Source organism: Garra rufa, chromosome 8 (assembly GCF_049309525.1).
Source record: "Garra rufa chromosome 8, GarRuf1.0, whole genome shotgun sequence".
NCBI classification, from domain to species: domain Eukaryota; kingdom Metazoa; phylum Chordata; class Actinopteri; order Cypriniformes; family Cyprinidae; genus Garra; species Garra rufa.
The window spans coordinates 29,950,133-29,975,765 of NC_133368.1; the positions used below are offsets into that span (position 1 = coordinate 29,950,133).

The 25,633-nt window shown below is 37.0% G+C and overlaps 1 protein-coding gene across 4 annotated transcripts in view; it reads left to right on the plus strand.

The window, feature by feature from the left end:
• Positions 1 to 25,633, plus strand: part of znf385b (zinc finger protein 385B) — a 207,142-nt gene that overhangs the window by 93,348 nt on the left and 88,161 nt on the right. Inside the window, exon 1 of one of the 4 annotated variants that reach the window (XM_073846166.1) lies at positions 16,751 to 16,909. The exons of the other annotated variants lie outside the window; for them this stretch is intronic. Within the exon in view, the coding sequence (XP_073702267.1) occupies positions 16,900 to 16,909 (10 nt within the window). The 5' untranslated portion in view covers positions 16,751 to 16,899. Of the gene's footprint in view, positions 1 to 16,750; positions 16,910 to 25,633 lie in introns of those variants that run through there. 4 annotated transcript variants of the gene reach the window in all.

Genomic DNA, 25,633 nt, shown 5'->3' on the forward strand with positions numbered 1-25,633 from the left:
TACACACACATACACACACACAGTATATGTACATACAGTATATATAAACAAAAAAGCAAAAACCGGTTTAAGCATAAAAAAATAAAAGTTCTGTTTAAATTTAATTACATTTTTGTTTTTGTTTTTCTCAGCAAAAAATAAATATTTTATATTTTTGGCATTTTTACAACAAAAATCCATTTATGATATATTAAAACTTTCACCCCAAATACTAATTAGTTATAATTCTTTTTAGCTATAATTCTCAATTTTTAGCTATAATTCTCAAATATAAAAATCCTAGGTTTTGCCCATTTGTCAGAATTTTTTACCCATTTAAAACACAATAAAATTGAATATGCTTCCTTATTCTAAAGGGGAAATTCTAAAATGTAAGTCAGAATAAGCATTTAGAATTTATGTTTTTGTTTGTTTGAATTTTTACATAAATATTGTGTTACACTGAGTGACAATGTAACATTATTTCAACCAAATTTTGACATTTTATTCTCCAAAAACTTATTTGAAACCTTGGATGGGTGGATGGATGGATGGATGGATGGATGGATAGATTCTTTCCATTCATCAGAGAAACCTGTTTTTGAGCAGTGAATCAGAATATTAGAATGATTTCTGAAGGATCATGTGACTGGAGTAATGATTCTAAAAATTCTACCTTGAAATCACAGGAATAAATTACATTTTAAAATATATTCAAATAGAAAACAGTTATTTTACAAAGTAAAAATATTTCAAAATGTGTTTTTGCTGTACTTTGGATCAAATAAATGCAGGCTTAGTGAGCAGAAGAGACGTTTTTGATTTTTGACTGTAGTGTATGTATTAATTTTATTTTATTACTATGTGAAAATGTGTTTTTTAAAAAGGTAAAAAAAAAAACAGTTTTAAGCAAACAAAAAACCTTGTTGTTGAGCCCTTTACTGATTCAACCATTGAATCATGAAAGCCATGATTGCGTTGGTAGAGTCTCTGGGAAATCATGTTGTCGTCATTATTGTAAATTGGGAACTCCTTTTATTAGCTCTTTTCATGGGCTCCCTGTTCATTACAGCTTGCAATTTAGCCTTTATTGCTCTGTGGTCCTTAAAACTGGGAATTGCATGTACCTGTAGTTTTATAAGAGGTCAGTGGAAGTCCTTTGTAGGTCGGCCCAGTGATTGTACTTGGAACTTCTAAAGCGGCCTACTCTTGTCTTCATTGCCAGACTAATTCATTCTGACGCAGAGCTCATCTAACGCTGAGAATGTTTCACTAAGTGTCCCTTTAAGGATGTGATTTAGCTGTTGGCTCTTAAGAACAAAGAGGACACAAATCAGGAAACCAAACGACACCAGGACTTCTTCCTCTATAAAAAAAAATCTGTAAATTTTAACTTGTCAGTGGTGGCCATTACAGAACCCCCCCAGCAGGGGTCTAGCCTAAGGAGTGTACAGGAATTTAGTGTTTGTAAGAAAAAAGAATTAGCTTGAAGGACATCTCGCTGGAAGCTTCAGCAGAAGCAAAGTCCAGATGGAAAACGACAGCTTGGCCTGTCCATTGTGCAATGAAGTAGCAGAAGGTAAATCCTTGACTGTGACTGGCCTTCCGACTATGATTGGCCACATACGCCACTCATTACTGGTTCCTCATGCTTGTGAGAGAAGATAAGTGTATGCAAATTCCCCTGAGAGTTGCAACCTAATTTCTGAAACTGGCATGGCGGAATAAGACATGGTTCTGCACTAAGGGAATCACCGTGCCAGACTCTTCAAGGCGTATTTGAGCCTTTATTTGGGAAAGACTTGATATGAAGCCCCTCTAATCTATTTTTGATGAGCTTCCTCTGATGGTGTGATGCCGTCGCCCTTCCAACACAAGAAGGAATTCTCCCTGAGAAGCCTCTGGGTAGCAGCTGGGGTAGACTGACATTTTTGAGAGCCAATTATTGAATAAGTTAACTCTACAAGCATAATTAAAAGCAGTCAGATGGGTAAATTGCGGTGAGTCGAGCACCATTCACTCTTTGAGGTGTTTTAGTGGTGTAACAATAGGGGCCTGTAGCTACTGTTCTTCAGAGAATTTCCCAGCAGGCCTCCGGTGCACGGCTACGCTGATGTAGCGAGGCGTTTAAATGTATTTGATATTCGCACTTCAAAAGCTTCAAATGTGTACACTATTAGAGCAGTATGATTCAGTTTTCCGCTTTTGAAGGAACGTTCCGGGTGTAATACAAGTCAAGCTCTGTTTGCTACTCAAATAATTTCTCAGTCCGCAGGTTTTTTGTTTATTAGGGGCCAAGCACAGAAAGTGCGTAGGCACCTATTGTATCCATTGGTGTTCCATTTCTTCTTCTTCTTCTTCCTCTTACGTTTCTTCTTCCGCTCTTTATTCTATGGCAGCCCATAGAACCACTTGCGGGAAAGTTATGAAATTTGGCACACTGATGTAGAACAGTCTCATCATTAACCATCACTAGTTTGGAGTCTCTAACTCAAACTCTCTAGCGCCACCACTTGTCCAAATTTTCACTCGTGTTTATGCTAATAACTTTTGAACTGTAAGGCACAGAATCAAAATTCTTTTTTTTCTCGGGATCCTTGTCGAGTCGAGTCCAAAATTCAAAAATCATAAGGTTTCGTTTTTTTTTCTTTCTATTTTTAATAGTTTGTAAAACCTTTTTCGAACTCGTCCAAGACGGTTTGTCTGATTTTCACCAAAATTGGCTCAGATCATCTTCAGACCATGCTAGCAAGTAGTTGTGGAATTCAAGTTGATTAGTCAAACCATTCTCGAATAACGCGCATTAACGAAGTCTACGAAAAACATGCAAAAATGGATGTGAGGCTGTATCTCTGCAAAGGTCTGGCGTATTGAGACCAAACTTGGTTTGTGTTATAATAAGCATGACCTGAGGCTACCTGCACAGTTTCGGCACAGTGCCACCTAGTGGTCAGGAGATACGAATAATGGCTATTTTAGCTTATAACTTCTGAATGGTTTAGTCAAACCATTTTTCAACCAATTTTCCCATGTTTGCCATTTTGGGTGTCAGTCATTTTGAATTTTGTAGTAAAATGCTATGTTTTACGAGCACATTAACATATTGTTACAAAACTTGGTATGGGTCATCAGCACCGGCACGATCCCCTGAAGGAGCCTGAGAACTTTCGAGCCAGCACCACCTCAAATAAAATATTTTCTAGTAACATTTGCCAGTATCTCAGAAATTGTTACTCCTATCGACACGAAACCACCATAGGAAATTCAAAAACATAGCATGCTGGCTATACGCTAATGCCCAATTGCCAAAATTTTGATAGTAAGTGGCAAAAAAATGCAAACAAAGTCAGCCATCTGTCATTTTTTTTCTCTTCTCATATATAAAAATGTCTATAACTCTAAAACAAAACGAGATATTTTCACCAAATTTGACACACATATGTATGGCCACACTCTAAGGACACACTAAAAATGAAAAAACATGAAACTGTCATTGACTACAATAGAGTATTATTATATTAAATACTAAATTTTTACCAATGCATTGGTGTACCATTACAAAAAAAACATCAAAACCATGACGTGAAAATACTCAAAACGTTTTGAGACAGTGCCACCTTGTGGTTAAAAGTGATAAGCCATTACTGTTCTGTCATTTTGACTAAAATCATCTTAAAATGGCTTCCTTTGCTCATTGTTGCAGTTGGTCTGGTGCGCCATGCTTAGCTCCTCATTTTCTGTTTTGGTGTGCTCGGCCCCATAATTGCTGCTTGCAGGTATATTTTATTTATTTATTTTTACCGAATTTGATCAAATAAATTTAGCCTTGGTGACCATAATAGACTTTTAGAGAAAACTCTCTGACCCCAGTCTGTTGATTATTAGTGTATGCCACAGATGCTGTCAATAAAGCTTAACTTATATTGAACTTGAAGATTTCCCTTAACCTCATTCAGATTTTGACTGGTAGTATTCGGTATGAATACAAATATACTTGAATTGAAGCAAGTCGTTATTTTCAAAGCATCACAAATAATTTAATGTGAAGCGCAGCAATGAGATGGGAATCTATTAAAGGGGTCATTTCATGAGGGATCAAATTTCCCTTGATCTTTTGAGATAAAAGAGTTCATTGTACTACGAAAACATACTGAAACTTTCAGACTTCGAAACTTTCAGACTTCAAAACTTTCTCCACAGCTGAAAAAAAAAAAATCGGATACTTTACCCCGCTCACTCGTGTTGATGTAATACATAGGAAATAGATGTAGTTTCTCTGATATAGATAAGTAAAACTGTAGACAATGTGTTATAGCCTACTTGACTTTAGCACCTGGCATTTTTTCATATATTTTGCAACTGAAGTTTAACAGGATGCCTGGTAATTTCATGTCTGACCTGAACAGTTTGAACGGCACATTCCATCAAAGACTGTAGTGGAGGTCTTTTACCGTGTAATTTGGGCTTTGAAGAGGATGATATTGAAAGATGAGGCTGTTGGAACAAACCTGCTCTCTTATAGCAGTCCTCAATTCACATGCAAACAGTGTGTTTAAATATAAAACAAGCAGTTTGTTTCGTGCTAAGCTTTAGAAAATGGATGAAAAATTGTTCAACTAAACTAAAGAAAAAGACAAAAATTGTATGTTTTTATTTATTTATTTATTTAAGAGGCAGACCAATTTATCAAGGCTTCGCTATAACTACTGTACAATAACAAGAGATTTTATTTATTTATTTACAGTTGGGGTCAAAAGTTTACATTCACCATGCCGAATCTGCAAAATGTTCATTATTTTACCGAAATTAGAGGGATCGTACAAAATGCATGTTATTTTTTTATTTAGTCTTGACCTGAATAAGATATTTCACCCAAAAGATGTTAAAAATGAAATATAAAAGTGACCCGTTTTAAAAGTTTACATTCACTTGATTCTTAATACTGTGTGTTGTTCAAATGCTCACTGATGCCTCAAGAAGGAAATGCATTAAGAAGGGGTTGAAAACTAACTTTTAACTTTTTTCGTCTTCTTGGAAACATGCAAGTATCTTATGTAGCTCCTGAAGGGCAGTACTAAATGAAAACAATATGTTATTTAGGCAAAATAAGAAACATGTACACATCTTCATTCTGTACAAAAGTTTTCACCCCCAGCTCTTAATGCATAGTTTTTTTCCTTTTGTCGCATCAGTGAGCGTTTGAACCTTCTGTAATAGTTGCATATGAGTCCCTCAGTTGTCCTCAGTGTGAAAAGATAGATCTCAAAATCATACGTCATTATGGGAAAGGGTTCAAATACACAAAAATGCTGAAAAACCAAAGAATTTGTGAGACCTGAAAGATTTTTCTGAAGAACAGTGGGCAGTTTAACTGTTCAGGACAAACAAGGGACTCAGGAACAACTATCACTTAACAACAACCCAAAAAAAAAAAAAATGTGTGTATTCTCCAGGAAACAACACAGTATAAAAAAAAATAAAAAATGTATACTTTTGAACAGGGTAATTTTGATACATTCTATGATTATTTCTCTTGTGGACTATATGTAAAAGTCTTTTATGTGAAATATCTTATTCAGTTCAGTACTAAATAAAAAACAACATGCATTTTCTATGATCCCTCTTATTTTGGTCAAATAAATAACATTTTGCAGATTCTGCAAGGTGTATGCAAACTTTCGACCTCAACTGTAGACAAAATGTTTCACGACTAAACAAAAGCCTCCATCCACACTACATCACAAACTACATCAAAGTTTTCAGTGTGGAGGACAAAGGACAAATTCGAGAGAAAAAGATGCATTTTCAAACTAAAAAACGTATTAGTGTGGTCAAGGCCTAAGTTTACCTCAAAGGGAAATAGTTAATGATTAAAAATGCATGATATGACCCCTTTAAATGTCAGTGAACACCAAAATCCTGCACAAAAATGAAGAATTATATTAATCGATAGCCTAGAAGTAAGATTGTACAGTATCAGACAGCCACAGCAACTCCGCAGATTGCCTTTTCTATTCTCATGCCCCGTGTTTCCACAGCCTGAGGGGCACGATTGGGATTGTATTTCACCTCGGCCCCAGCCTGAAGAAATCACAGCAGGATTAAGCAGTTGTGCCGCACCTGACACGAGTGATCATTCCAGTCACCGTGGGGCTGCAGCTCAAATGGCGATGACAAACAACCAGTCCCCGGGCGGTAATTCAATCAGCACTCGACTGGCATGAGAAGGAGCTCTCACAGCAAGATTGGCCCTGGCTTTGATAAGGTTCTCCTCGGAAGTCCTAAAATAAAGACGTTTAAGGAGAAACAAAGGGAGGTGAAGGACTCTGAAAGATTCAGGAGGGGTCAAGAGAACTGGATAGTGAGAGATAAAGATAGCTAGAGGGACAGGCCCGAGGGGAGGGCCGAAAGAAATTAAAGCGGACCGGGTTTGAGACAGAACAGGCAGTCCACATTCCAACGTGTTTTGATGTCTAATGTGCAGAAGAATCCTGTTAGAGCCAGCGACAGCACCGAGTGATCCCGGGATTTGGGCTCTCCCGTTGAGGTACGCAATCCGCACCGGAGTTCATTAGTGCAATGTGTCTAACATCTTTCATTTGGACTCTTAAGCAGATTTTATATTGTCTCGTGAGCTTATTTGATTTACGATCTGGTGGAAGCAGCCAGCCATGCTGAGTGAAATATTTGCGTCCCGGCTGCAGAGATTCCCAGCGTGCGATGTGTCCAAGACCGTGAAGACGGTAGGGGATAAATCTTCAAATTGGGAAAATGTGAACTTCTAGAAGTGGAATCTTTGTAGTGGTTGTCATTCTGATCTAATGCCGGGGGAGAAAGCGGTAAAATATTGTTTAATTCTGAACTGTGTGAAATCGGAAGGCCTGAAGGGTTTTCCCTGTGTGTTCCAGACGCGAGACATGTCAGGCAACGGATCGCCTCTGATTTTGCTAGTTTGCTGACTCAAAGGGCGGTGTGAGTTTTACCTTGGCTCTCTTCAGCTGTTCTTTTAATGAGAACCACCTCAGACGGCTGACATGAAATCATAACTGAAATTATTTATTTGCTTGGTTTTAATGTGCATCATTCTTTAGTGCACATGTGAACCTGGACCAGACTTAAGGTTCAGTGTTTTGAAATTGCCTTTAAACTGGTCCAAATGAAGTTCTTAGAAATGCATATTACTAATCAAAAATTAAGTTTTGATATATTTATTGTAGGAACTTTAAAATATCTTTATGGAACATGATCTTTACTTTGCTCAGATGTTCCTCTATGTTTCAGATGTTTATTCTAAATTGCTTTAGGGGAAATAAAAAACAAATCCAAACAAACAGTTCTTTCTGTACAATAAGCCATAAAATGAATGTGAATTATAAAACTCAGATCATTTGCTCTTGGATAAATTTGGTGGAAAATAGTTGACTTGATTTGACTTTTTGAGACATTGTTGAAAGGCACATGAGAGTTCAGGCCTCTTTTTCTCAGTAGAAAAAAAATGAGAAGCAAAGACTTTCAAATTTCAATGGAGAGCAAAATTTCCATTGCTCTCCATTGAAGCTGATTGCAATGGAAACCCATTTCTGCCACTGAATTAAAAATAAAAGGTTATTGCGACTTTTCTCACAGTTCTGACTTTTTCTCTGGATTGAGTGATACAAACACGCAGTTCTGACTTTTCTCTCAGAATTATGAGCTATAAACTCACAACCGTGAGTTATAAAGTCAGAATTGCGAGATGTAAAGTCACATTTCGGACTTTTTTTTTCAGATTTGTCTGATTAAAAACTCACAATTGCAAGAAATAAAGTCGAAATTGTGAGATACAAACTCACATTTGACTTTTTCCCTGCAATTCAGATTTTTTTTTCTCAGGAGCGTGAGATATAAACTCACAATTACGAGTTATAAAGTCAGAATTGCAAGATATAAAGTATTTTTTTTTTCTTAGATTTGTGTGATTATAAACTCACAACAGCGGGAAATAAAGTCAGAATTGCAAGACATAAAGTCACAATTTTGACTTTTCTCAATTCTGGAAAAAAGTGAGAATTGCAAGAAATAAAGTTCAAACTGCGAGATACAAACTCACATTTGGGAGTATGTATCTCGCAATTCTGACTTCTTTCCTGCAATTCTGATATTCTTCTCAGAAGTGTGAGATAAACTCACAATTACGAGTTATAAAGTCAGAATTGAGATATAAAGTCAAAATTCAGATTTTTTTTCTATATTTGTTTGATATAAACTCACAGTTGTGAGAAACAAAGTCAGGATTGCGCGATACAAACTCACATTTGCAAGTTATAAAGTCATAATTGCAAGATGTAAAGATATCAATTCTTTTTTTTCATAATTCTGAGAAAGAAGTCAGAATTGTGAGATACAAACTCGCAAATGCAAGTTTGTATCTAGCAATTCCGACTTCTTTCTCAGAAATGTGTGATCTAAATTCCCAATTGTGAGCTATAAAGTCCTAATTTTGAAAAGAAAAGAAAAGTGACTTTATATCTTGCAATTTTGACATTGTAACTCGCTATTGCAAGTTTATATCTCACAATTCTGAGAAAAAAAAGTCAAACTGCAAACTAACATACATGTGCAAGTTATAAAGTCATAATTGCAAGATGTTAAGTCACAGTTTTTTTTCTTCTTGGATTTGTGTGATATAAACTCACAATTGCGAGAAATAAAGTCGGAATTGCGAGATACAAACTGTATAACTCACAACTAACAATTGCGAGTTATAAAGTCACATTTCTGACTTTTCTGTCAGAAAAAAAGTCAGAAATGTGAGTTTATATAAGTTAATTCTGACTTTATAACTTGCAATTGTTAATTTATATCACACAACTCTGAGGAAAAAAGTCAGAATTGCGAAATGTAAATTTGCAATTGCGAGGAAAAAAAGTCATAGTTGTGAGACAATTAACTTTTTTTTTTTTTTTTAAGTGGCAGAAACGGCTTCCATAGATTGCTGTGTGGGAAACACTTAAGATTAAAAATTGTATTAGATTTTTCTTATTGGCTTATTCAGGCAAGATCTATTTGGTTCATTCAAATCCAGTTAAGATCTATTAAATCTAGACAGACAATATTGATCATTTTCATCTTTTTATGTGAGGACGTCATTACTTACTCATCCCCATATCTAATGCTTTTTTCTGTGGAAAACATTATGTAACATTTTCATGCAACCCTTTGTGTTGTAACTAATGACATAATCTATTTCTAGGTGAACCGACCCTTTAGTTTTCATGTCAGCTCATAAAATGCTCAAACAACATGTATTCGTCATCCCACTCAATTTCTAGGTTTGTCCTTGTCGTGCTTGTCTGGCGTCTGCCGGCTACAACCCACGTTTTAGTCTATTAGCTTGCGCAGTGTGCCGTCCTCTCAAGGCTCAATACGCTCTGTACCCGATTTAACACTAATGTTCCTGTGACTGACTCAATCCAACCTCTTATCTTTGCTCTGCCCTTTAAAGCATTAACAAATTGGAGATCTCTCCTACACGTCCTCATCCAGCTCATTAGCACACAGGCTCTCTTTGTTTGTGTTGTACACCACCCACACTTTAAACATAGTCATGTAAAGGTCTGGCACCCTCAAGTCTAATGATATCTTAAAGTGCCCCTATTATGCCATGTTAAAGGTAGTTAATATTGTTGTAATAGTCTCTTAAAACAGGTTTACATGTATGCAAGTTCAAAAAACACTTTAGTTTTCTCCAAAATTAGATTTAATTTTACCCCGTTTCTAAATGATTCGTAAACGACTCGTGTGAAGCAGTTCGAAGAATCAGTCTCTCTAAACCCCTCCTTTCAGTGAGCCCTCACTGCTGTGATTGGTCAGATGGTGCAGTCCTTTTGGATTGGTCTACCGCTTCAGCGCAAAACGAAACGCCCATTGGCATAACTGAATGACAGCTGTGGAGACCTGTTAATGCATAGAAAAGATAGCCTCGATTTTACCCTATCAATTCGAGCCGGAGTCTGACGATGAAACGGTTGAAGTGGCACATCGACAAGAAACTGTTTTGCAAGCAGGACGTTTCTCAGTGGGTGTCATATTATAACTGTGGAAAGTGCTTGCAATTTGCTTTTGTAAGCGAACCGGGCACACCTCTACGTTGTGAACTTCAACACTGTAACGTACAACCCATAACACTGCGTTAAGCCATCGTTTATCATTATCATTACTTAAACTAATAAGGCAGACAGACAGTCAAGCTGCATCAATCACAATTTTTAGACTACATTGCACTCACAGCTGAACAACAGAACTACAGAAACGCAAGTTAGCCGCTTACCAAGACATGTGCGGGGTTGTTACACACCATAACGTACACAAAGACGTATTTTGAACGATCGCTAGAAAATACAATCATCAATTATTAATCATACTTACAGGTAGAAGTTCAGAGGAGCAAGCCGGTCCAAATAAACTGGGCACTGATCCATTTTTTAAAACCAAGCGTTTGGTGAATCTCGCGTTGTAACGTTACTCCCCAAGATTGGAAAAACAGTCATCAGTAAAATGACGCGAACACAACACAAGATTGGCATTGGACTGCTGAGGTGTTGAAAAAATTAATGTTAACCACTCATTCTTGGTAGTTTCATCTTTCGGAAGGGCATACTGTATAAAACAAATTCACTCTCACAGCGCAGGGCGTCTTCTTGACATGATGTAACGTTAATCCACGTGAAAATGGTAGGCCTACTGTTTGTGGGCGGGCAAGTTGTTCGCGAAATTGAACGTGGGCGGACATTACGCAAATGTGTAGCTCGTGACGTGTGGCCGTTACAGAAAAAAGATTCGAATTGCTGACGACTCGTTTAGGCGAATGTGAGCCGACTCTTTTTTTTGTTAGACAAAAACTTCATTTATAGTGCACTGTCGGCGTCACAACTTTGCAGATAGTTTATGTTCACATACAGCTACATGACACACTACATGAAATATCATATTTGAAAAGGCATAATAGGGGCACTTTAATGAAATACAGCTCTTACAGCTGCATATAAACTTGCATAATATTAAATGCTGTGTAAGTTAGTTAAGCTCTCTTTTCCTTAAATAGCTTTTAATATTTAAATGTTTTCACTCAGAAATTGCTAATAAATTTTTTACAAACAATTACAAAGAGACAGCAGTTAACACATTGAATTAAACCGTTTGCAGTTTACTTAAAGTGAGTATTCAAGCAAGTCAGAAGGATTAGATGTATAGGTAAGATGAATAGTAAGAGAACACACTTCATAAAAATAAAATTGACCTTGACTTTGACACTAGCAGTCAGCAGCAAGCTCAGACAAAAACTAAATGTAACAATTTTGTTTTACGGCTGCTGTTTCTCTTCATCGTGTTAAAAAACATTCATACTCATACTTCTGAGAAATGAGATGGAAAAGGCTAGCCAGGCAAAATAAAAGCATATCAAAGATATATGTTTTTTTTTTTAAAAAAGCATATTGATCTGTCCCTTGAGAAAAGGCAGCTGAAATCTGGATATTATAAAACAGATCATGGCCATCTAAAGCAATTGACTCCTCTGTAGGAAGACACAAACCGCCTGGTGCTCTGTGCCTTTTTCTTCTGCGCTCGCTATTGTCCAGAAGAAAGGTTATTTACAGCTCTGAGGCCTGACAGCATCCTTATAGAGGAAGCCATTATTTACTTCGATTCCTGACCGTTCGCACATGCTATATTATCCTAGACAATGACGACAGGCCAAACAAGCGCTTAGGGCAGCAGTTCTCAAATGAATGTCTTTGACAGCACCAAGGTGAAATGGAGCAGTTTACAAAATGTCCCTAATGGCACCCTCAGCGCTCACAATCCTATACTTTGCCGCGTGGGATGGTGGGTAATAGTCCCCCGTAAAGTCAGCAACATTGTGGGCTGGGCAAAAGCCAGTTAAAATGGGGTCCAAAGTAAGTAAATAAATAGATTTATTTTGTATTTTATCTTCTTTTTACTTTTTATATCTACTTTTAAAACTAAAACTATAAAAGCTAAAACTCATTTTGTTCAGTGAAATAATAAAATACAATATGAATGTTAGATCAGTTAGATCTAATTTTCACTTAAGAAGTGCTAAAATTATTAAAACTGAAATAAAAGTAAATAATTAAGTAATAATAATAATGTAAAAAGTAAAAGCTAATAATAAATGACAAAAACTTAACTAAAAAATAAACTAGTTCAAAATATTAATAAATTCTATAATACCAGTCAAAAGTTTTTGAACACTAAGATTTTTAATGTTTTATAAAGAAGTCTCTTCTGCTCACCAAACCTGCATTTATTTGATCCAAAGTACAGGAAAAACAGTAACATTTCTACTTGAATATATTTTAAAATGTAATTTATTCCTGTGTTCAAAGCTACATTTTCTGCATCATTACTCCAGTCTTTGTTGTCACATGATCCTTCAGAAATCATTCTAATATGCTGATTTGCTGTTCAAGAAACATTTATTATTATTATTGTTATGATCAATATTTAAAACAGGATTCTTTAATAAATAGAAAGATCCAAAGATCAGCATTTATCTGAAACAAAAAGCTTTTGTAACATTATACACCATACCATTCAAAAGCTTGGAAAGGGAAAGAAATTATAGAAATTAATACTTTTACTTAGCAGGGATGCTTTAAATTATCCAAAAGTGATGATAAAGACGTTTATAATCTTATAAAAGATTTTTATTTCAGATGAATGCTGTTCTTCTGAACTTTCTAATCATCCAAGAAACCTGAAAAAATGCTACTCAGCTGTTTTCAGTATAATAATAATATTTTTAATAATAATAGTAGTTTTTTGAGCAGCAAATCAGAACGTAAGAATGATTTCTGAAGGATCATGTGACTGGAGTCATGATGCTAAAAATTCAGCTGAAATCACAGGAATAAATTACATTTTAAAATATATTCAAATAGAAAAGAGTCATTTTAAATATCAAAAATATTTCAGATTTTTTAATGTTTTTGCTGTACTTTAGGTCAAACAAATGCAGGCTTGGTGAGCAGAAGAGATATTAAAATCTTACTGTTCAAAAACTTTTGACTGGTAGTACTGATAGATGTCTTTCCATCTCCACAAGACTTATGATGGACAAGGTATTCTAATGGTCCATGTAACCAAAATTTTGAAGATCGTAAAATGGTCTCACATGAATCAAGAACCCTCACTTCGAATGGATTTGTTTTACAAAGTCTTCATGAACTTTTTGTATCTTTCAAGTTTTGATTATGTTGATTTTCAATGGAGTGACAGAAACCTTTAGGTTTCATTAAAAATATTAGTATTAATCGAAGATTAAGCAAAGGCTTGTTGGTTTGGAACTGCATGAGGCATAAAAATATGACCAAAATGTATCATTTTTGAGTTATTTATCCCGTTAAGTCATTTATTTTTGTTCCAGAAGCAAACTTCGCCTTAAACACGGCGCAACACTCTAAATTCAAGACTGCATTGTATTGTCAGTGGAAAGAATCCTTGATATGCTTGATATATTTATAGGTCCCCCTTAGCTTTGCATGTTGTTGTAAACAGAGAAAGGTTAGAGTAGTTTTCGGAACGTAATGGAGGCAGTCCGCTAAGTGATCAGCGCTTGTAAGGCCTCTCTATCCAGCACCGTAACCAGAGAAGGAGACAAACTTCCAGTTGCTGAAATGCTGCAAACAGATGCCGCTGTCCCTGTCCCTGTAAATCACATCCGCACCTCCGGGGGGGAGGGTGCGATAACCCTCATAACCTCCTAGACTCCGCGGGCACCGGCTGGACCCTGGAATATTTGTCGTGATGATCGGGACAGTGCCATTGGAAGAAATTGCAAAGCGTTGTTGTGCGAACCCTTGTTCTCCGAAGTGGATTTCTGCTGAAAAGGAGATGGAAATTGCTGCTATCACAGGTTTGTCAGCTCACTGTAACTCTTATGAAGTGTGCAACCTAATCTAAGAAACTAAAATAATACTTCTGGTATGTCCGAGTGGACGGCGATTATGAGTTTCCATTCAGGTCGAACTTGTAGGTCCGAAGCCAGATCTAGGCACTTCAAAAACAAGTAGGAGTGGTTGAATGTAATCTCATTTTGCCTTTTTTGTTCTCCACCCTTCCTCAGCTGCAACCATTGCCTGTCTCTCCTTTGTAAGCCCTCGGATTTACATGGCATGAACCGTTGTATTCATGAATGTGAGGTCTTGCACTCATCGCGAGCCTGAAGAGTAACTTGATCCTGAGAGAATTCTGTTTAATTTCTTTCAAAATGTTCCCTGGGAAACCCGATACCAGATGAAGGGCTTTCGAGACCTGAAAAAAGCCCACTCGCAGATGTTTCACCCCCAGATTTGCACCTCCTCTCCACCTGTGTATTTATATATACACGTTCGGAGCGCTTCCTTCATGAAGTCACTGTGTGGTCGCTTGTTTTCTCTGAGAGCGGATCTGGTTTCGTTAGCACTCCTGGCGTATTTGCACACGCTGGGTCTGCTGTGACAGAATCGCATTATGATTTCTCCGCACATGCGGCACATGGTTGCAGCTCAGTCACGATTTTGTTTTGTTTTCATTGTAGGTGCTGTCGCTTTTCTCGGTGGCTGACGTGCGATTCTCTGTTCAGAGGTTTCTGTTGTGTGATCGTATTTACCAGCTCTGTACTTTGTCAAGGTTGCTGGTTTTCTTTTGGACACAGAGGACAGGTGGTCTGCCACAATATGTGTCTTAATAAAATCTGATAGCATGTATATTTATAAGCAGTCTTTTTGCGAAGTACCATAATTCCATATATTACTGATTAAAGGGATAGTTCATCCAAAAATGAAAATTCTGTCATTAATTACTCACTCTCTTGTCGTTGCAAACCCGTAAGACCTTCGTTCATCTTCAGAACAGAAATTAAGATATTTTTGATGAAATCCGAGAGCTTTCTGATCCTGTGTAGATGGCAACACAACTGACATGTTTAAGGCCCAGAAAGGTAGTAATGACATTGATAAAATAGTCCATGTGACATCAGTGGTTCAACTGTAATCTTTTGAAGCTTTGAGAATACTTTTGTGCACAAATAAAAACAGCAACTTTATTCAACAATTTCATCAATTCTGTCTCAGTCTTCAACACACATTCGCAAGAGTACCATCAACCATGTAGTGCTGCACTTTTGGGTGAACTATCCCTTTTAATTGTTTAGGGACAGTATGTTTTATTTTATTTTATTTTTTTAAAGAAATTAATATTTTTAATCAGCCATGTGACAAAATTGATCAGAAGTAACAGCAAAGACTTGAACTTTTTGTTACAAAAAGTCTGTTTCAAATAAATGTTTGAAACAAATTCCACAAAAATAGCAACTGTTAACTGGAAATATTTTGAGAGCAACAAATTAGCATATTACAATTATTTTTGAAGGATCGTGTGATCGTGAAGACTGGAGTAATAATGCTGAAAATTCAGCTTTACCATCTTCGGAATAAAAAATACTTTAAAATATAATAAAATAGATATTTTTTTTTATTGTAGTAAAATTTGACAATATTATAGTTTTTACGGGTTTTTTTTTTGTTGTTGTTGTTTTTTTGTCTGTCAGTAACTGCTGTGATTCAGTAAAGAATTCGTCACACCAATTCAAACCAGTAACTTTCTGAATGAGTATGAGTATGTGTGACTCATAAAAGTAATTTGTTAATGAATCTGCTTGCATTGGTCACACTGTATGATTGTTTATTATTTCAACCCATGACGACCTTTCAATAGACAGGCATGTATATTTTTCATCTTCACATTCAATTCAGACTAAAAAAAGTCAACCTGATCTCATGATGAAAACGTACCTGTGGCACTTTTTTTCGCAAGACGTGAAATACGTACCATCATGTCCATGTACTGAACTGTTATCACTCAACTATGCTAAACACAGCTTTCCATTCTATGGCACCTTAAAAAAATCTAAAGAACCTTTTTCGACTATAAAGAACCTTTTCTGCATTTAAAAGGTTCCATGGATGTTCAAGGTTCTTCATAGAACCATTGATGCCAATAAAGAACATTTATTGTTTATTGAGTGTACCTAAGGATTCCACATCCCAAATCTAATTCCGTGCTGGCTGAGCTACTGAGCAAGCTTGTTACATCTGGAAAACAAAACATATAGAGCTGTAATCATAACTGTATACAAAAGTGATTACAAGTGCTTGCTGTTTTACCACTCAATTTCAGTTGGAAACTGCAGTGTTATGTACTGGTTATTGGTACATATTTCACGTCATGCGAAAAGTTCCCACAGGTATATTTCCATCATGAGATTAGGTAGAAAAAAGTGAAAAAATAATAATAATAATTTCTCTTGCCATGTACATTGAATATTTCTCGATTTCTTAGTGCACACCACACCTTACTTTCATAAAGGACATTTTCCTTAACATTTCATCCAACGCAGACTCTTTCTATACGTTTTGAGTGACCAGTCTGTGTTCCAGCGCTCACAAAAGTGAGCCTGGGGTTGCCCCTGATTTACGAGAACCAGATTCCTCCGAGCTGAATCACAGCCAGGTGCGTGATTTCCAAAGCAGATCGGCTAAAACCCCGTCTGATCAGCTGCTCTGCTGATTTTACACAGCTTCTCATGCCACATCCACAGCGCAGCGACCCAGATTTTTCCTTTTTCTCCACGCTAAGAGGGACTGTGGGAGCCGCATCTGCCGACTCCGTCTCTGGGTAGACTCTCTCTCTCTTTTCTCTCTCTCCTCTCTCTCTCTCTCTCTCTCTCTCCACTTCGTCTCAGCTGAGAGCAGCACGCGTTCAGAGTGTAGTCTCTTTCTGTCAGCGCTGTACTGCACGGACTGCTCTTGCACGAGTGCTTCATCACTGAGCTTGACCGGCAGCGAAACCCTCACCAGCTGCGCCCTAAACGCAACCATGCTCTTAGGTGAGTAGGGTTTACAGCATCGATTCATCTGCTTCTTTTTCTGTGAAATCCTGTGTCAGAATGGACCTGCCTTCAAACCAGATATGTAGTTGAAAGCTTGTGATTTATTCGCTTTGCCAGGGGGAACTGAGCTTTGAAATACAACTGTGCTCTGGATTTATGTAAGAGATCCTGTCAGCACCATTGTTTGTTTATGTGGGTTAAGTTTGTGCCAACGCTAATAGAGCGTGTCACCTTAGACTGTCGTTAACTTCTCTTAACTGATTGCAATAACTACAATCAGACATTTGATATTATAATACCTGGCGACTTACAGTATGACCACAAGTCTCTATTAATAGTTTTGTCTTTGGTTGAGGGCACTGAATTCTCTCTTTTCTAACACACTTGATTTAGTTTTATCCAAAACGTATTTGATCCAGAATTTGTTCATGTCATATTCACACCTACCCGCTCCGAACCCATGCTGATCGCCCTCGTAGCGTGACATTGCGGCTTACACGCTCCACCACTGACGTGTGGGTGTTCGTGAGCGATCGGGCTCCTTCAAAAGCTCATTGATACGAGCGCGATGGAAAGCCTCTCTCAGGAGCATCTCGTTCGATGAAGTACTAATGCAGTGTCACATTCCAGAGGAGTGCGACTTGGAATAATCAAGCATGTCTGTGGGGAACGAAGGCTTGAAATTGCTGTTGATGGTCGCTGTGCGGCTGTCTGCCAGTCTCCCGAAGCCCCCCGTGGAGAAGACCTGGGGGGCTCAGTCTTTTGCCAGAACTTTAGCAGCTTCGTTAAGCTTTCAGCTCGGTTGCACTAATAGAGTGACTTGTTTTTTTAAATGTTTTTTTTTTTTCTTTTTATATCCAAATACTTTTTTATGCCCCATTTTAATGTGCAGAGACTGTAAGTAAGCCATTTATGGGGTGATTTGACCAAAAAGAGTAAACACTGTGGCTCTGTGGATATATCAAAACATTGTGCTGTTTGTTTAAGTATCCCAGCTTAGCATGGCATGAGTCTGGGGTGATGGGTGCCGTTAGCGGCACAGAAATCACATCCTTTATAATTTAAGAGCATTTGTGGTTTAATGTCAGTTGACACAGAAAATCAAAAACAATTTTTCCTCAAAACAACTAATGAACATTATTTTATTTTATTTTATTTTATTTTATTTTATCTTGTCATCCAAGATGTTCATGTCTTTCTTTCTTTAGTTGTAAAGAAATTGTGTTTTTTGAGGAAAACATTTCAAGATTTCTCCTCCCAGATTTGGAAACTTCCAAAATGCAGGGTCTTATCTAGCAAAACGATCAGTTATTTTCTAAAAAAAAATGTACAATTTATGTACTTTTTAACCTCAAACACTCATCTTCTCTAGCTCTGCCTGAACTCTTGTGTATTCTGGTTCATGACAGTTAGGGTATGTTGAAAAACTCACATCGCATTTTCTTCTCCAACTTCAAAATCACACTACATCGCTGCAGAAGTATCGACCCAGTGTTTACAAAGTGAACATGCAAAAAAAGGTCAAATGCCGTAACAAAAAAAAGGTAAAACAGCGATGTAGACGATTTTGAAGTTTAAGAAAAAAAAATGAGATTTTCAACATACTCTAACTGTCATGAACAGGAATACACAGAGTTCACGCAGAGCTAGACAAGACAAACGTTAGAGGTTGAAATGTATATAAATTGTAAAAAAAAAAATTGTAGAAAATAACCAATCGTTTCTCTAGATAAGACCCTTCTTCCTCAGCTGGGATCGCGATTTAAACTGCATTTTGGAAGTTCAAACTCGGGGCATTATATGGGGAAAAATGAAGGAAATGTTTCCTTAAACATAATTTCTGTACGACTGAAGAAAAAATGACATGAACATCTTGGATGACAAGGGGGTGAGTATATTATCTGTTAATTTTTGTTCCGGAAGTGAATTTGATAATTTGTTCATTTTCCCCTGTGGTAATTTTTTTTTTTTTTTTTTTTCAAACAAGTGCATCATGATTTTTTTCCACAGTGTGTGGAGGCGTAGTACATGACTTCTGATCTCCTCAGTTGTTCAGTACAGAATACTCATCGAAAGCTGGTTTTGTTTTTCATCCAGAATGTTCTTCATCACCCACTACTACCATTTTTAGAAGTGTTTATGCCCACACAGATATATTTAAACATGCACAACATTCCACATACCCAAAATAATGTTTCAAAGCAGGTTCTACATCATTCGATTTCAGGATATAATGTCTCTCATTGTGGAGGCATTTGCATAATCAGGGTTTCTTAAATTGGTATATATGTAATTAAATATTTAAGCACTGTATTTGAGCATCATCCCCAGTGAGCAAAGGCGGTTTTGATGCTCTATCTCTCTCGCTCTCTCTCTCTTTCTCTCTCACCGTTTCCACTTTCTGTCAGAGGAATCTGATAGTTGAGTGTTGAAAGAAGGAATGCTCTTCGGCTTGCTACACTTGCCTTCATGAGACAGAATAGATCTTAATTATGATTCATACTCTTCAGTCTCTCAGTTGCACAGTTGTTATACCTTAAATACTTAAACTTGAAATCGAAATAGTCATAAAATGCTGGCTCATATTTACATTTATTCATTTAGCAGACGCTTTTATCCAAAGCGACTTACAATTGGGAATACAACAAGTGATTCATCCTAAGGAGGCAGATCAACAAAGGAAGTGCTCAAAAATACAATATATAAGGCGTTGTTAGAAGAGTGCAGGCTAGAAGGGGAAGATCAAGAAAGAGAGGAGAACAAGTTTTTTTTTTTTTTTTTTAATAGAGTCATATGTATGTTGAGAAAGTAAAAAGGCATATTTATTGGTTTCTTAATTACTTATTTATTTGGTTCCACATCTATTTGTTTAAAACTACAGTAAAAACAGTAACATTGTACAATATTATTGCAATTTAAAATAACTGTTTTTGAAAATTTATTCAGACACCTTCAACATTTCTCACATTATCCGTTTATTCACTATAGTTTAGAAAATTGTAATTAAATATGACAAGAACTCAGAGTTAAAATGTGTCAGAACTAATTCACCTTGATATTAATCACAATGAATTACAGTCAAACCAAAATTAATTCAGACACCTTCAAAATTTCTCACATTGTCACAGTTTATTCGCTATAGTTTGGGAAATGGTAATAAAATATGACAAGAACTCAAGTTAAACTATTAAACAAATTCATCTTGATAATGTCAGATAACTTTGATAGAAAGCTATGTAACAAAACATGGTCAGGTCAAAGTGTCAGAGTGGTCCTAAATTTTTAGTTTTACTTGTAGTCCACTGTATGATAAATGTTTGGGTAGTATAATATGTCACAGTTTACTTTATTTTGCTATCCTCACTTACATAAATGCACTATAGTGTCCTGCACCCATTAGTAAAAAGGTGTCAAAAGTTATATCTGGTGTCTGAATAATTTCTGGTTTAGACTGTATGTTAAAACATAATTAATTTCTGTGATGGCATAGCTAAATTTTCAGCATCATTACTCCAGGTTTGTGTCACACGGTCCTTCAGAAATCATTCTAATATGCTAATTTGGTTATTAATGTTATTAATGTTGCAGACAGTTGTGCAGTTATTATTTTTGTGGATTTTGTGATACATGTTTTTCAGAGAAAAAGAGAAAGTTCAAAAGAACAGCTTTTATTTGAAACAGACATTTTTGTACCAATGGGAAACTATGACTTGATTACATTTGTTGAAACACATTTACTAAGAGCAGAAATGATAAAATTCACAGTCCAAATTTAGCATTCAGTTCACACGTTTTTTTTAAATAACATTTAATTAGAAGCTTTGATGTAATAACGCTCAAACCTATTTGACTTTCTTTCTTCTGTCAAGATATAATATATAACATCTATCTGAATATTAAAAACCCTGAAAATATGTGACCCTGGACCACAAAACCAGTCTGAAGTAGTATGGGTATATTTGTAGAAATTATTATCGTAAAATTATTGTTTTTTCTTATGCCAAAAATCATTAAGATAGTTTGTAAATCTCCTACCATAAATATATCAAAACTTATTTTTTATTAGTAATATGGATGGCTAAGAAATTCATTTGGACAACTTTAAAGGGGATTTTCTCAATATTTCTTTTTTTTTTTTTTTTTGCACCCTTAGATTCCAAATTTAGAAATAAAGGTGCTTCACGATGCCATATAGAAGAACCTTTTTGTCTAAATGATTCCATAAAGAATCTTTAATATCTGAAAAAAAAATCTGTTTCATAAAAGGTTCTTTGTGACGAAAGAAGGTTCTTCAGATTATAAAAAGGTAATGAGATGGTTCTTTAAAGAACCTTTAAGTGAATGGTTCTTCTATGGCATCACTGTGAAGAACCTTTTAAAGCACCTTTATTTTAAAAAGAGTGTATCTTAACTAAATATCGTCCTATCCTAACAAATCATACATCAATGGAAAGCTTATTCATTCCAGAAAACTGACTGAATGACCAGGGTCACATATAATTTGCATTTCACATAAACTTTTTGTTCTGGGTGGACTGTCCCTTTAAGCTCAGGTCTATCAGTATGCAAAACAAGCGAGACTCTGAGGTCCATTGTTTTAAAATATTTCCAAATCATTAAGGGAAATAAGTTTGCAGGTACCAAGTGTCTTGTGCTGCCATGGTAGACTGCACCGATATGCATGACAATTACCCTGGTCACCATTTGTGGACCTGATCTCTCGTCTCTTATCTGTAATTAGAGTCGAAGCGCTCTTCCACGCTTCACTGCGAAGTAATCGTAATTGCAAACATTTGTTATAGCAAACAACTCTGTCAGCAGTAACAGTGATAAATCTACAGGCCTCTCTCATTGACCTTAGATTAATATAGCCACCGTTTTGGTTTTAATTGACGCAAAACCGTACCTCCTGCCCAGGAGGAACGGCGCGGCATGGCGCTGCATGGCGTACATCGCGAATATGTCAGCCGTAGCTTTGAGCAAAGCAATAATCCCCTTGACAGGATTTGATTTGCATGCACTTCTATGCTTCTCACCGCGCTGAATATTAATGCCCAATATTGTTTGATAAAGTAAAATCACAGAATACATCGAGGGGAGAGAGAGAGAAGTCACTTGGAGCGCCGGCCCACGCGATACGGGAGCAAACCTACTGAGGCCGTCGCAAGGTACATTTCGAACAAGCCCTGGGGGTTTTAAAGCGGCTTGCCAAGTTGCCAACGCTCAGAGCTGGCTTTTAGCAGGCATTCGAGATTCTTTGACAGAAAAAAAGCCCAAAGCACATTAACACGGGTGGCCGGAGGGGGCGGTCGGTCTGTCTGTCTATATGTGTCTGTCTGCTCAAGGGATGTTGTTACCAGAGAGAGGCAGGCTTGGAAACAAGCATTAGGGACGGAGTTTGGGCTCGAGCGTGACAAGAGGTTCTCCTTTTCCTGCTGTTCCTTAGTCTCCATGGAAACCACAGAGCTGAAACAACAAGTACTGCCGCTGGTAAAATCACTTTATGAAAGTAATTTGCACAGCGAGAGTGTTGCGTTCGGATACGTGCACGCTGACGAGCGCGCCGCATACTCTTAAGAGACTGATATTTACATTTCCGCCTTTGACCGTTCTTCTTGTTAAATATGAAAACAGCCCACTCGAATACTGTGTTATCTTAGGCTGAGCCACATGAAAACACATATGTCATTTGATCCTGCTCAGCTGATGCTGTTATCAGACAATCAGGTGAACACGCACAGCCCTGATTGTGTCGCTCGCACTTTACGGGAGGTTTGTTAATGCTGATCTGTTTCCGACAGGGGGTCTTGTGTCGCTCCGCTCGCTGAATGTGACAGGGTTTGTTCTTAGTGTGAATAATGAAACATGCTCCCCGAGTCGTGTGCGAGAGATCCCGTGACAGCCCGCTTTAATGATCTTGTTATTGTTCTTTGCAGAACAGATGTTGGTGACTTAACGATTGTTTGCGTTTTGTGATCTCCCACTTTTGCCAACATTACCGTGCCGTAAATCTCTGTGTTTGATTTGCGCTGCATCTATTTGCATTTTTGTAAGCTTTTAATTATCAGTGCTTCTTGCTAAGCCAGACATTACTGATATTGTTGTTCATACTTAGATTTTGGGGGTCCAATACGGGATGGTTCCATTCATTTTTGCTGCAGTCAAGTAAGCGTTTAAATGTGTTTGGGTCATCTTTTGGTCAAGTAAATGCCTTTGTCCTATACAGGTCAACATTGGTACCCAGCAGAACATTTCTGGTGTACCACATATACAGTTGAAGTCAAAAGTTTACATACACCTTGCAGAATCTGCAAAATGTTCATTATTTGACCAAAATAAGAGGGATCATACAAAATGCATGTTATTGTTTATTTAGTACTGATATGAATAAGATATTTCACATAAAATATGTTTACATATAGTCCATAAAAGAAAATAGTTGAATTTATAAAAATGATTGAGAAGTTTACATACACTTTCTTAATACTGTGTTCTTACCTGAATAATCCACAGCTGTTTTTTGTTCAGAAAAAAATCTTTAGGTCTCAGAAATTTGTTGGTTTTTTAGCATTTTTGTGTATTTGAACCAATGACTGTATGATTTTGAGATCCATCTTTTCAAATTGAGGACAACTAAGGGTCTCATATGTGACTATTACAGAAGAATCAAATGCCACTGATGCTCCAGAAGTAAAAAAAAAAAAACAATGCATTAAGAGCCAGGGGTGTAAACTTCTGAACAGAATGAAGATGTGTACATTTTTCTTGTTTTGCGTAAATATAATTTTTTCATTTGGTACTGCCCTTCAGAACCTACGTAAGATACTTTTTTCTTTTGGGAAACATAAATGTATGTTTACGTTGATCTTCAAATTCAAAAAGTTTTCACCCCCCGGCTATTAATGCATCGTGTTTCCTTCTGAAGCATCAGTGAGCATTTGACCCTTCTGTAATACTTGCATAGAAGTACTTTAGTTGTCCTCAGTGTAAACAGATGGATCTTCCGGGTTTGTTACAAGTTTCGAAAAAGTTTTTTTTTTTGTTTCGATCATGGCTCTTCATGATGTCCTGAAGGGTGGAACTCCTTGTATAGGCATTTCTCCCAAAAGAACGCGCCCGCTCAAACATCGACCAGGGCAGGAGCAAGAGTGCGCCCATCAAAGTGCTTCATTTGGCTGCACTGCTGCACTGGACTCAATGTCTCTAAAGAAGTGTGGTTTTGGTTGTAAGGCAAAGATAACCATGCTCAGCTTCCCGAAGAACCCAGCATTATATAACCAGTAGATGATGCAGTTTCCTTTACCAGGGTTTTTCAAATGTGTTTGTTGACGAACGTTTTATAAATGAGGCCCAGTTCGATGCTGGATTTGCACATCGTTTGATACTGAAAGATGGAGCAGTCCCCGCTATAAAAGATCCCGGTCATAATTTAGAACTGCAGATGGTAACTGAAAAGGCATAAATCTCATCAGTCATCTCCAGGAGCTTGGCTGTATTCAGAGAGAATCGTAAAGCTGTATCTTTCTTTTGTAAATATGATAAAACTGATATGAAGGATGCGGTTCTACTCTATAGGTACTCAAGATTAACATAAGATTGGGTGAAACTGTGTGTTATGCCCCCTTTAATTGAGCTATGGCCTGATCCTGGCATAGGTTAAGCCCTGTCTATGAACTGGGCTATTATTATTTTATTATTTTATAATATTACACGCTTTGTACTGTACTGTTTTCTCAGTGAAAGAGACATGAGGTAATCAGACAGCGTTGCATTCAATCCTCATAATGTCACTGGTTAGCCTCTGGTCTGTCTGTGTGGATTCATGTATTCATAAAAAGTCAATGCAATGCACATCTTCCGAACAAGTTGAAAAATTGCAACTCGAGTGGAAATTCACATGACGCGTTGTCACGCAAGCCAATCAGCGAAGAACTTATTGGCACGTTCACTTTTGTTTGTATCAGAAACTCGGAGGAAAGCATTATGCTAAGATTTTATTCGCACAAGTGACACAAAAAACATCCTGCGAGTAATCTAGAGCAGAATATTCGCTTTGTGTTTGGTGTGCACACAGCATAAGACTGTTTTAAACACTTCAGCAATACCTTTGCAACCACCCAAAACAACTTACTGACTACCTAACAACCACCTAGAACACCACATGATAGCATTGCACTAAAACATTCAGAACACCTCACCAACCCCCTGGAAAAGCTTTAGCAACCACACAGAACACCCTGGTAATCATTTAGAACACCCTAGCAACTGTGTTAAACACCACTCCAGAGGATCTTAGCAATCACATAGCAGCAAGCAACTAGAAGACTCCTGGCAAAAGGCAAACGCACTCACATTTTCGTTTAAAAGTGCAAAACATTCGTTTGATTTTACTCTTTCATTTTCTTCATCACAGCTTTCGCCAGTTTAGTGTGATATTGGGAGGACTGAATGTTTTTCGTCTAGACCCAGTCTTCAGAAAACGCCTAGAGAAACTAGTAATCATATTATTGACAAGCTGCCAACATGTCAGACATTCTCGAGTGAATTGTTGTAGCTGAATAACTGTACACAGTCTATTTTATCACTTTCGTTCTCATTCTTTCTTTCTGTCTTTCTTCTGGTGGTTTTTATTTGGTATGCTGTGTATGTTGTGCAGGCCTTGGGACCGATGATGTTGGTGGTATTTCTTTCAAGCGCCAGCGTTACATATATGATGCATGT